The sequence below is a fragment of the Thrips palmi genome, unplaced genomic scaffold (genome assembly GCF_012932325.1).
Source record: "Thrips palmi isolate BJ-2018 unplaced genomic scaffold, TpBJ-2018v1 HiC_scaffold_10, whole genome shotgun sequence".
Lineage (NCBI taxonomy): Eukaryota > Metazoa > Arthropoda > Insecta > Thysanoptera > Thripidae > Thrips > Thrips palmi.
In genome coordinates this window covers 13,584,091-13,597,009 of record NW_023144621.1, presented here as the reverse complement: position 1 = coordinate 13,597,009, position 12,919 = coordinate 13,584,091, and the positions used below count along the sequence as shown (strand labels likewise).

The window sequence follows — 12,919 nt, the reverse complement described above, 5'->3', positions numbered from 1 at the left end:
AGTCGCGACGCCACAACGTCGGAACCAGAGCGTCGTGCAAAAACCACGTAACACGGGCCTAGCCCCCATGTTGTCGCTAATGAGTCCCGGGAGGGACGAGGCTCGTCTTAACGACCGTATCACATCCTAGATGCGAATGATAACCATCATCATCAGCATAACCATGCGTTATTCTAATCGCCGCTAACCCCCGCTTTTGTTTTTAATTTGCACCTGTTTAAATTTGCCGCGAGCGGTTAACCGACGCTCGACTGCCAGCCGTTGCGTGGACGATTCGACGCAAAGTGGGCCAAAAGACCGGGGGAAGCCAAAATTCTAGACGCGCACGAGAGTGTGACCCCACCAATGGATTCCTCGTTCCGAGAGCAAGCCATTGGTGGGGTCACACGTTCGGTTCGAGTGTCATTTGCCGACTGTGGAGACCAAAACGCGTCCAGGATTTTGACCGCCTGAACCGGTCTTCTAGGCCGCTGTGCAACCGTCCCGAAACTTAGGGGGGTACATAGTCACAGGAAACTATCCTCTCGGCGTCTGGCTGTGACACAGCACTGTCACGCAGCACTGTCACACAGCACGATACACAAAGTCACGCATGAATGGATCCGCATTGATTGCAGCACCCCCGCCATGGAGTCAGGGGTGCGGATCAGCCAGGCGAGGGGAGCCATCTGCTTATGACATTCATGGACGCGCACACACACAGGCGCACACACACACGGCATCAGCTGAGATAAGACCCGGCGAATACGCCCACCGCGTATAACGACCCATGAAAACGGAAAAAAGAAGAGTCAACCCCGAAAAATGAATGATGCGATAATTTTGAGGCACATTAGGCCACTGGAAAGCCGTCGGCAAAATTAGTACATCGGCTGCTGCTGTGAAGTAAGTAATTTGGAGACGCAGCACACCTCCTCCCGGAGCACACCAACCAGTGACTCCAGCCGCAGCAATTGGCGCGTGAACTCAACCGTGAAAAAATAAAGCCTCTTATCAAGTATGCAAACTCTTGACACTACGCGCTCCGGTTTTGAATAACCAACCAGCTTCGAAGTGCGCACACTACATAGGTACACTGCAAAACAACAACAACAAAAACAACAATGTCTGCTGCAGTCCCGAGGAATAAAACACAACCGCGCCGACGACGACGCCGCGCCGCGACGCGCGGGCCGCGCTAGACCGAGCGCTAGGCGCATCAAACGTCACGTATCATAATTGCATTCTGCGTGCATGTGTGTGAAGTGCGTGCCGCAGGAATCGAGAAATATGCCGCGCGCGCACAGACACACACACACACACAGAGCACGCGCGACAGTGGCTACCGCCGTACGCCGCGCGCGCCCATCCGCCCACACGCACCGCGTACGAAAACCGCACTCACCTGTCTCGGACACGACCGTGAGACAAACGCACACGCACACAGAGTAAATTCATTCCAGCTGATGTCCCTGGCCGTGCGGCGAGCGCCTTGGTGCTCCACGCGCTTCCCAGCGAGGCGGCCGAGGCGGCGACAAGGCTTCAAGTTCAAGTGCAGCGCGGCGCAGTGCCATGGCAGTGGCGCGGTGCATCGCCTGCCTCACCTTGGGGGCGCCGCGGAGCAGCCACGGACGGACGGACAAAACAGAAGAAAAAAATTGCTCTAATCAACACAAACGATTTTTCCACTCCGAAAGGGCTATGAGGACTAGGTGCACGAACGATAGGGAAATTGGGTAAAATCCAGGCAAACCGAGCAAAAGTCAAGACTTTCCAAAATATCAGTAGAAAAAAGTGTTTGTTTTCTTGAAAATTCCAAAATTACCGCGACTTTGCAATGGTATTTATTTTCAGTGGCTGTCGCACGACAAGTCTTGCGACACTGTCTCCGAGTCGTTTTTCCGTTTCTACGCCGTTTCCTCGCCCACCCCGCCAATCTCGTCCCACCGCGTCCATCCATCCATCCATCTATCTGTCTATCCATCCATCTATCCGTCCATCAGACCGCGCACCGCCACGCGTGTTCAACATTGGCACTGGCCTTGGCGTGAGCGGTGTAGCGTTGCGCAGCCGCACCCCCTTCGCGGACGGTAGCTACGCCACCAGTTCACCCGCTTTCGAAGCGCTTGCGTCCGCAACTCGGAAACGGTGACGGCTGCGCGTCAAAGTGCCGGCGGTCAAAACTCTAGACGCGTTTTGAGCTCCAGAGTCGCTAAACAGGACTCGTACCGGACGTGTGACCCCACCAATGGATTCCTCGTTCGAAGAGCAATCCATTGGAGGGGTCACACGTTCAGTCCGAGTCCCATTTAGCGACTCTGGAGCTCAAAACGCGTCCGGGATTTTGTCCGCGTCCACCGGTCCTCCGCGGCCCACTGCGCGGCGCTTCGCGGCGCTTCGCGGGGGTCAGTGCGGGCCGCAGTGGCCGCGGGGCGTGGCGTGCGCCGTCCTCCGAGAAGCGAAAGGCACGACGAAGTGCGGGTGTCGCGTGGCGAGGCAGGCGAGCCTCACCGACTTGACTCGCTGGCTTTCCTCTTTTGCACAAGGCCGTTCCGCGAAGCCCGCAGCAGCAGACTGTGCGGCGACGCCAAGGCGACGCCAAGGCGACCCGCGACCAGGGGGCCTTCGGCCGAGCCTTCGCCTTGAGCGCCGGACGGGGCTCCAACGGATCGTGTGACCCCACCGATGGATTCCTCGTTCGGAGAGCAATCCATTGGTGGGGTCACACGTTCGGTTCGGGTCCCATTCAGCCACTCTGGAGCTCAAAACGCGTCCAGAATTTTGGCCGCCTCCACCGGTCTTCTGGCATCCCTTTGGGACACCCATTCTGCCCCAATAACACGGTACCAGTACCCCCAGACAGGTATCTCCAGGTAGTGCTTTACGGTCTCCGAATGGCCGTGCCGTGCTGCACCGCGCTGCAGGAGATGCAGGCAAGCATGCACAGACGTACGAGCGTCGCAGGTGATCTAGCTTTACAGGGGGGATTGCTGAGAGGGAAGGGGGCACCATTGTCTCCTTTGACGGACTCGGCACCGCCCGTACACGCGTGTGTGCGTGCATGATAGCCGGGCAGAAGACGACCCCCCCCTCCCCCCCCGGGGGGGGGGGGGGTCCAACCTACTACAGTGCAGGAGAGACTATACGCCTCACATACCTAACCGAAAAACTGGCTCCATTTGACTGTCTTCCGCGCGCAACACTCGTCGAACCATTTTCTGCTGATCGGGTACAAGTGCCAACAACACCGGCCGCGTTTAGCAGCAAAACCCTGCCACCGTGCTCTACCAGACGAGCTTTTTTTCTGTCCTCCTCCCTCCTCTCTCTCCCTTGCTGAATGCTCGTTAGCTTGACCTTGCTCCGCATGCTGGCCTGGAACTCGCGCGGACACCGTAACGCCGCCCGATTTGTGACGTAAGGCCAGGGGCGGGGCAGGGAGAGGTGGAGAGGGGGGGAGAGGGGCGCGTCGCGACGCCAACACACACACCGACGCCCACCGAGCAGCGGCGTCAGGCGTCGATCAAAACACACGTCAACTCATTTTCCGTGTCCCGGTGGCACCGCTAACGCGAGGAAAGGAGAGAAAAACCGTCCCCGCGCACTTACTATGAAGTAAGTGCTAATCTTTTTAAAATTGCGTCTGTGCGACTTTAAAAGTGCTTTAAAAGATTTTTTTTTCGTTTTTTTTTTTAAATTTAAGATTTTTACTTTGGAATATTATAGGAAACTTTATGTTGTTAGTGAAGCTGTTTCCTTCACACACACAAACACACACACACACACACACGAAGACCAGTGCCTACCAGATTTATCTATTTTCTCTCAATACGAAAATTAACGCTGGCAGCGAGCGGCTGTCGTCGTCGTCGCCTCGACGCTTATTTACCATTTCGAGAGTATCGAAAAGGCGACGTCGTACATTCATTATTAGTTTGTCCCTTTCGCCGCTGCGCCGCTGCGCCGCTTCGCCGCGCATGCACGTCGCCGTCGCGCGGCCGTCTCCGGCGGCGGCCATAAACAATACAAAGAAGCGCCATTCTGTGAATAAGACACGCGACGCCGCCCAGCTGGGGATGAGTCTGCGGGTATCGTACTCTGCCTATAATCTTGCCGCGCGCGCGCCGCCGGGGCGCACAGTGGGCCTGAAGACAGGAATGGAGGCGGCCGAAACTCTATAGTACGCGTTTTGAGCTCCAGAGTCGCTAAATGGGACTTGAGCCGAACGCATGACCCCACCAATGGATTCCTCTTTCGGAGAGCAATCCATTGGTGGGGTCGCACGTGCGGTTCGAGTCCCATTTAGCGACTCCGGAGCTCGAAACGCGTCTAGAGTTTTGGCCACCGTCACCAGTCTTCTGGCCCACCGCAGTGCCGAGCGATGACGGTTATGTTCAAGGTGCGGAGGTCGCGGGTCAGCATTTAAATTTCAGACTGTGTTTTGGAGTGCCGGGGCAGACAGTGGAATCGACACACACAATTTCAAGTAAGATATTCGGAGAGTCTCTGGAGACCCCAGACGTCCGGGATTCCGTTAAATCAAACGGTGGACACACTGTCACACTTGTCAGCCGACGAACAAGGCGCTGAACACGGACGCACTCGGGAAAAGAAAGACGCACTGTTTTTGTTCAGCAATTTTTAGTGTCAGGTTTTTGGTTACCAATTTTCACTCTCGGAACAGGACGGTCATCCTTGCTTACCGGACTTAACAAAGTTAGCGAAGGAAGTAACTTGTAGGGCTGAGGCAAACAAAAATTAAAGTTCTCATTTTCATAGAAATATGTCCAGTCCATCGCGGCTGGCAGCGCGCGGGCAGGCCTCTCCGCCCCGAAGTGGAGTGGAATAAGAAGAACAGAAAGTTGCGGCTTGGGGAAACACAAATCCACGGAAGGCCGATGAGTGGTTGCGTCCAGTTGGGCGGGGCGGAGGGCGCACCTCACCGCAGTCACATCCGCGACATACACGGCGACACGCCGTCTGCCGGCACGGTCTGTCTATCTGTCCGTCCGTTTGTCCGTCCGTCTATCTGTCTGTCTGTATGTCCGTCCGTCTGTCGGTCTGTCTGTCCGTCTCTCCATCTGTCCAGTTTGTTCACGGCGACTTATTCATGACCAACGAAAATCAGCCATTCGCCCGAGGCTTTCTAAAATGCTACTAGTGTAGGGCCCTGACACACAGTGGATTTGCCAGAAGGCCGGTGCAGGACGGCCAAAACTCCTGACGCGTTTTGAGCTCCAGAGTCGATAAACAGTGGACCCGACGTGTGACCCCACCAAAGGATTCCTCGTTCCGAGAGCAATCCGGTGGTGGGATCACACGTTCGGTTCGAGTCGCATGCAGCGAATCTGGGGGGACTGTGTGACGTGCAGATGATACGCAATCTTTGGAGTGCGCGCCTCGCGGCGCCTCGTACGATAGGGCCAAGTCCGGCAAGACAAGGGTTCGCACCTGCATGCTCCATTCGGGTGAAAAGCGGTTTCAGCGGGCCAGCCCTCGGGCCAGCCTAGAAGCGCCACACTCTTCGCCATCCTGGTCGAACACGCGCAGCCGGTAATTTTAGAACGAATAATTCTATATTTACGAATTTGAAACGAGCATCGCGAGCCTTGATACACGAGGTGTTCGGTCGTCGCACAGTGGGCCAGAAGACCGGCGGGGGTGGCCCCACCAATGGATTTCTCGTTCGGAGAGCAATCCATTGGTGGGGTCACACATTTAGCGACTCTGGAGGAGCTCAAAAGGCGTCTAGAGTTTTGGCCGCCTCCGCCGGTCTTCTGGCCCACTGTGCGCCGTGCAGACGACGGCTAAGCGGCCGACTCAACCTGCTACTTTTTCCGCAGCCTCCAGCCGGTCGCGTTGCTGCAGACTCATTCCGAGAGTCGTCGCCCTGTCTCTGTCGCACTCACGGGGCGTCCCGTGCGCGCGCGAGAGAGACGGGAATGCTGCCGGCGTTGCTCGCGTTGCTGGCGTCGCCGAGACGGAGGCGCGTCTGTCTGTGGCGGCGAGCCGCGGCAGTGCGGCCGTGGCCTTCCCCGGGGCGGGGCCCGCGGCACGCCGACGGCAGGCCGAGCCGCCCGCGCCATCTAGCGGCCGCGGGCCGAACCGCGGAACGCCGAGCAACCCCACGCTACAACGGCCGCGCTAGCCGGTGCGGCGCGCACAGTGCGCCGGCAGAGGCGGCCAACACTCTAGACGCGTTTTGAGCTCCAGAGTCGCTAAATGGGACGCGAACCGAACGTGCGACGCCACCAATGGATTGCTCTCCGAACGAGGAGTCCATGGGTGGGGTCACACGTTCGGCTCTAGTCCTGTTTAGCGACTCAGGAGCTCAAAACGCGTCTGGCGCTTTGGCCGCCTGCGCCGGTCTTCTGGCCCACTGTGCGGCGGGCGGCCTACCCGGCGTCGGGGCACCTACCTCTACATCGAGACCGGTGCAGCACCGGATCAAAAACCCGGCGGCCGGGCCGCGGCCACGCCCAGACGGAGATGGATTAGAAGACGCCGAAAATGATTGGTGGGAGAGAGAGAGGAATTTGTTTTCGGCGAAGCGAGAGTGGCGGCACGCACACGCACACACACACACACACGGTCGAGCGCTGCGTCCTTAGGTCGAGAGCAGCGCAACGGTGCAAGGTGCATTCCAGCGCCGAAACCGGTACCCCGGGTACCCCGGGTACCCGCACCAAGAGGCCCACGGACGACCCTGGTACCCGGTCCGGGTAGGCGATACGGAAGCCGTATACAATGGGGGCGAAACAAAAGGCCGCTCCTGTGTGCGTGTGTGTGTGTGTGCGGGCCAGACACTCGGTGTGTGTGTCTGAAATTCAAACGCCACTTCGACAACCCTCGCGGCGACGGCGCGCCAGATGCAGCGCAGCCAACTCTCTCCCTTTCCCTGGGGCCTCAACGCCGCCAGCCCGCCGCCGGCAGGCGGGCTGCCAAAGGCGCAACACGCGACGCCGCGGTCGCGGGTTCGAATACCACCACCACCTTCCCCCGTTTTCATTTTTCCCCCGTCTTCGTCTTATATCGCGTGTCACACTCGAGCGGGCCATGCAGAGGGAAGGGCGCTGTAAGTAGCTCAGTCGCCCGATTCCGTCCCTCTCTCTCTCTCACCCGGTAAGGGCCCGGCCGGCAGCCACGCGAGTGCGACAGAGATAGAGCGAGGCCAAATTGGCTTACCGCCGCGAGGAGGGCGTGCCGCGCACCCAGTGGCTGCGTTGCTCCGTCTCTCTCGCTCCCCTGGCGACACGGCCCGCGAGCGAGACGGAGCAGCCCTTGGCCATGGAGGGCGGCAAAGAGTGTTCGAGGACCTTCGAGGACCTTCCAGGACCTTCGACGACCTTCCAGGACCTTCCAGAACCTTCCAGGACCTTCCAGGACCTTCCAGGACGGCGGCAAGGGCAGTGCTTCTGCAACGCAGTGCGCGAGCTTCGGCCAACGACAGTCGTTTGTCCAGTGTGCACGCGTATGCCGCGCGCAGAAGCGCCAAAAGTAGTCTCGCAGTGGGCCAGAAGACCGGTGGAGTTGGCCGAAACTCTAGACGCGTTTTGAGCTCCAGAGTCGCTAAACAGGACTCGAACCGAACGTAAAACCCCACCAATACATTCCTCGTTCGGAGAGCAAACCATCGGTGGGGTCACACGGTCGGTTCGAGTCCCATTTAGCGACTCTAGAGCTCAAAACGCGTCCGGAGTTTCGGGACGCCTGCGCCGTTCTTCCGGCCCACTGTGCGTTTCACAGTTTCCAGTCTTGAAAAAGGAATTTGGCGGTGCATACGTGGCGCCGGGGGGTGACAGCCGCTCTGGATGAAGCCAGCGAGGCCGAGCGCATAAAAGAAGCATAAACCAGCATAAGCCTTACGAGGCCTACCCCACCCACGCGATCCCCCCCCCCCCTTTACACACACACACACACACACAGATGCATCCCGACAGCGCCCCTTGAAAACCGCCCCCGTCCCATGGCCAGCTACTTTACGGCGAGAACTTCAAATTTAAGTTAAAACACGGTCTTCTCTCTCTCTCTCTCTCTCTCTCTCTCTCTCTCTCTCGAACCCACCCCGGGCGCGCGGGTTAACCTTGCAGCCCCGACACCACACCGTGAAGGCGAGGAGAAGAAGAAGCGGGAAAAAAAGAAGAGAGCTCTTCCCTTGCGCGGCGGGCTGCTGGAAGAGCATCGTGATAAATCTTGACAAATTGTCTTTGTGAATGGAGGCGCGGTAGACGGTGTGTGTGTGTGTGTGTGGCCAAACAATAATGGATGATGCGGGAGGCGAGCAAATGGGGAGGAAGGGTAAGTGCCTTGACGCCTGCGGGCCCCTGCGGGGTCGGCGGTAGGCAGGCCCGTCGCGCGGGCGCGGGCACCGGGTTGCCTACCCGCCGCGGGGTCCGACCTCTTCAGCTTGAACTCGAACTTAGCAGCACAGACCACATTTGATGCAGTCGGTAAGAAATTTTTTTTTTTTCGCAAAATTAAATATTCATAATTTTGAGCTTTTCAGAATCGCTTTCGCATAAACACACTGGTCCTTTCTTCGGGACTCTCCAAATCGTTCCTGCGGCTCCCCGCTTCTCCAGCTGCTCAGCGGCCAGGCGAGGACAGGGAGGGTGGAAGGGGCCGGGGGCAATGTGTGACGCCTCCGATTCTGGACATTCGGCAAAAGCAAAAGAGGAGCCCCCGCGGCCCTCCTCAGGAAGGAAGCCGCCTCCGCGAAGGCCGCCGCGAAGGCGGGCCGAAGCGTGCACAAAATGGAGCGGGGCATAAAGATTATTGAGAACAAGATTATGTAAAAAGGGGACATGTGGTGAGCAGAACGCCGCGAGGGGTGCGCTGCCGCGGTGGAGGGCGCGAGGGGGGAAGGGGAAGGGGGGGGGGGGGGGGGGGGGGAGGGGGTTGGCGGCGCGACGCGGTGCGCGGTCGGCTGTTTGCACAAGATTAGGAAATATTGCGGTAAGGCGAAAGAGCGAAATTAAATTATCACCGTGAGTGATGCCACGGGCGGGCCGGAATGCGCCGCGCGCGAGAACAAAAAGGAGAGAGAGAGAAGAGGGGGGGGGGCGACGAAAAGGGGGAAGGGGGGGGGGGGGAGTCGTAAAAGCGAAAAGGGGCGCCGACGATTCCCCGGCACTTTCGGGTGGAGGCTGTTATCAATCGGCAGCGGCCATGAGATACAGCGCTGCTTCGAATTAGGACCCCGCCACCAATGAGAACGCCCGGACAGAGAGAGGCAGAGATAGAGAGATAGAGAGAGAAAAAGAGAAAGACAGAGAGAGAGAGAGAGAAGAGAGAGAGAGAGAGACCGCATGTGAGTGAGTGTGTGTGGTGTGCCTAACCCGATTTTCGCGCGCCCATGAAAAGACCTTGACCGCCAAGTCACCGTACTCGCCACTCCGTCGAACTCCTCCACTCCACTGCAAGGAGGGCCATACCACAACCACCACCAGACGGGGCCGCGGACGGGGCCTTGGCAACCAGCACCACAGGGTTAGTATAGTTACACGTAAGAACGGTGAATAGTCTTTTCGCCGACCGGTCTCCTCGCGACGGGGCGTTCAGCGACCACCAGACACCGACATTCGTTACTGGATTAGTGGAGGGGATTAGTGACGGTGGGACAGGAAGCGACGCACAGCGACCCGCCCCGCCTCGGCGCGCCGAGTTCCCCAGGCCAGAGAGGTTAGGCGCAGGGTTGCCAACAGCGCCGCAGGGCCGCCAGCCCCCCGCCGGGGACGCGGACTTCGCACAGTGGGCCAGAAGACCGGGGGAGGCGGTCAAAATCCCGGACGCGTTTTGGGCTCCAGAGTCTGTAAATGGGACTCGAGCCAAGCGTGTGACCCCACCAATAGATTCCTCGTTCGAAGAGCAATCGATTGGCGGGGCCACACGTTCGGTTCGAGTACCATTTAGCGACCCTGGAGCGCAAAACGCGTCCGGGATTTTGACCGCCTCCCCCGGTCTTCCGGCCCAGTGTCCTTCGCCGCGACATTTTTCGCTCGGAAAGCCGGCGTCCTGTTCCCGACGGGGGCGCGGGGCCGCACTGCGCGCCGTTGGCCAGACTGGTTAGCTTTTGGGTTATCCTCCGCGACCGCCAGTCACCCCGGTGCTACCAACCTTGCTGTCCTGGCCCTGGGCGCCCGGGGCCGGTGGGGCGGGAGCACTGCTGTCCGCGTGCTCACTCACCTGCGACAAACGAACAGACAGTCAGCACAAACGAAACCAAACACTTTTCCTCACCTTATTTATCCGCTTAAAACCGTAAGAAGAGTTATGAGCATATGTAAGAGAAAGAGAAAGAGAGAGAGCTAGAGAGCTAGAGAGAGAGAGAGAGAGAGCAAAAGGAGCCCGCGTATGTGAGTGTGAGTGTGTGTGAGTGGGCGCGATCCACGATTCGGTAGCCTGCTTGGCTCATCCTCACGCCCCCTCCCCCTCACTACGCCACTGACCAATGAGCGCTTCTCTCGCTCGGCTCGGCTCGCTAGCGTAGCATGGCAGCATGGCCCCGCCACACAGTGGGCCAGAAAAGCGGTGGTGGCGGCCAAAACTCAAGGCGCGTATTCAGCTCTAGAGTCGCCAGACGGGACTCGGAAAGAACGCGTGACCCCACCAATGGTTTGCTCTCCGAACGAGGAACCCATTGGTGGGGTCACACGTTCGGTTCGAGTCCCACTCAGCAACTGCAGCTCGAAACGAGTCCAGAGGTTTGGCCTCCTGCGCCGGTCTTCTGGCCCACTGTGCGCCACTGCCTCGCGCACACTAACGGCTCTATTTGTGGACCGGGCCAATTAAACTCGAGTCCAAGTGCAGAGAAGCACCCAGCAGCGGCTGCCTCCCTCGCACTCGCGCGCCACCGCGGGCCGCTCGGGCCGTCGCGAGGGGGTGCGAGAGAGACAGAGAAGCAGAAGCAGCGCCAGGGCCCCGCCGCGGCCTAGAGTCGCCTGCGCCCTGCAGTCCGCCCCGCCCCGACCGCGCGCCCCGAATCCAACCCGAGAAGCAAGCCAAGGCGGCAAAAGGAGGAGGGCAATCCCGTTAAACAGGCGGGGCCAGCGGGTTGCCTACGGCCACGTCGCAGGCGCTCCGGACGCGTTTTGCGCTCCAGAGTCGCTAAATGGGACTCGAATCAAACGTGTGACCCCACCAATGGATTGCTCGCCGAACGAGGAATCCTTTGGTGGGGTCACACGTTCGGTTCGAGTCCTGCTTGGCGACTCTGGAGCTCAAAACGCGTCTAGAGTTTCGGCCGCCTCCACCGTTCTTCTGACCCACAGTGCGGCACAGCCCCCGCAGCCGGTGGACCTGGGTGGACGATGGACTCGCTCACTCAAGCCGGCTACTTCCTTCTCCCTTCCGCACGGATTAACCGCATCGCAATGCAGCACGGACCGCCCCTTTGACCAGCAGCGGGCCCCGCCTCGGCCCGCCTCGCGTTATCCGAATTCCGCCAAACCAAAACACAACAAAAACACAACAGCCACGAAAGAAAACACCAACGGGGGGAAAAATATATGTGGAGGAGCGCGGAGAGGAACACGTCTACAATAGCTAAATCAACACGACGGGGCCGGCGCCTTCCCTCGGCAACACGCACGCACACACACACACAGTCACACACACACAGTCACTTTACTCTCCTGGCGGGAAAAGGAGATCGGGGGCCGGGCCTCCGGGAGGGAGGGTGAGTTGCTGCCAACAGCCGTGAAGTTCGTCTTCACTCGGCCCCGCCACGCCCCGCCACGCCCCGCCACGCCCCGCTCCCTTGTCGTCCCTCTGGCGAATCCCTTCGTAAATATTTAATTCGAGGAAGTAAAGTAACCCATTCCAACGGACGCGGGGCTGAAGGGGGTGAGGGGGGGGGGGGGTGAGACGGGGAGGGAGGGAGAGAGAGGGGGAGAGAGAGAGAGAAGAGAGAGAGAGAGAGAGAGAGAGCCGCGGAGGTGAAGAGGAGGCAGAAAGAGAGGAGAGTGAGGGGCACGACTGCGATGCAAGACAAAAGAGGAAACAGTCGATATCGAAGAGCAAGAATCTGGCTCTGGCTCATGAATCACTAAATGGCTGCGAGGTGCTTCCCTCGCGCTTCGCTCAAGACGGGGCGCTCCGTTTTGCGCAACCCGAGGAGGACACCCCCGGGGGTGGGTACCGGGCGGGGCGGGGTGGGGCGACATTACTCACTCACGAAGATTGAGTATGGAGGGGCAGGCGGCCGGGGAAAGGCAGGGACGGAAAAGGAGAAGACACCCCGATAAGAGAAAATTCACAGGGAAGGTCAAACAAGTTGGACGGAGGCGACCTCTCTCTCTCTCTCTCTCTCTCTCTCTCTCTCTCTCTCCGCTGCACTTGTGCGATTGCCGCCCTCCCGTTTTTCGCTAGAGCGCCAGCGGCCGTCAAGAAAATGCGTGGCTCAGGTAAACTGAAGAAAATTTCCCTCCGGGCACCCTAAGGTAAACCGAGAAAATTTCATTTAGAGCACCTTAAGGTCAACCTGGGTAAATCAAAGAAAATTTCCTTCGGAGCACCCTAAGGTAAACGAAAGGAAACTTCCCTCGGAGCACCCTAAGGTAAACCAAAGGAAACTTCCTTCAAAGCACCCTAAGGTAAACCAAAGAAAACTTCCTTCCGGGCACCCTAGGGTAAACCAAAGAAAACTTCCTTGGGGGCACCCTCAGGAAAAGCAAAGAAAATTCCCCTAGGGGCACCTAAGTGAGCTTCAGCGTGACACAAGTGAGCAAGCGTGCGTGCGTGTGACGCCACACTGACGCGCTGCAGGAAGACTTCCGCGCCCGTCCTCGCCACGCTTGGCGCTTCGCGGCTTCGCGCTTGGCCCGGCCGCCGTTCCCGCCAGGAATTTCTGCTCGTTGGGTCGCGGCAAATTGTCGATAAATTTGGGTCGGCGCGCGGTTAGTGGCTCGCTGATGGCTCGCAGGAACGCCCGGGGTAATTAGAA

The 12,919-nt window shown here is 58.9% G+C and overlaps 1 protein-coding gene across 9 annotated transcripts in view; it reads right to left on the bottom strand.

Moving 5' to 3' along the window:
* The window catches only part of LOC117648282 (transcription factor 12-like), a 134,911-nt gene that overhangs the window by 49,085 nt on the left and 72,907 nt on the right, over positions 1-12,919 (bottom strand). For 7 of the 9 annotated variants that reach the window (XM_034390734.1, XM_034390724.1, XM_034390750.1 and 4 more), the window contains exon 6: positions 10,093-10,161. The exons of the other annotated variants lie outside the window; for them this stretch is intronic. In XM_034390734.1, the coding sequence (XP_034246625.1) occupies positions 10,093-10,161 (69 nt within the window). The remainder of the gene's footprint in view (positions 1-10,092; positions 10,162-12,919) is intronic. 9 annotated transcript variants of the gene reach the window in all.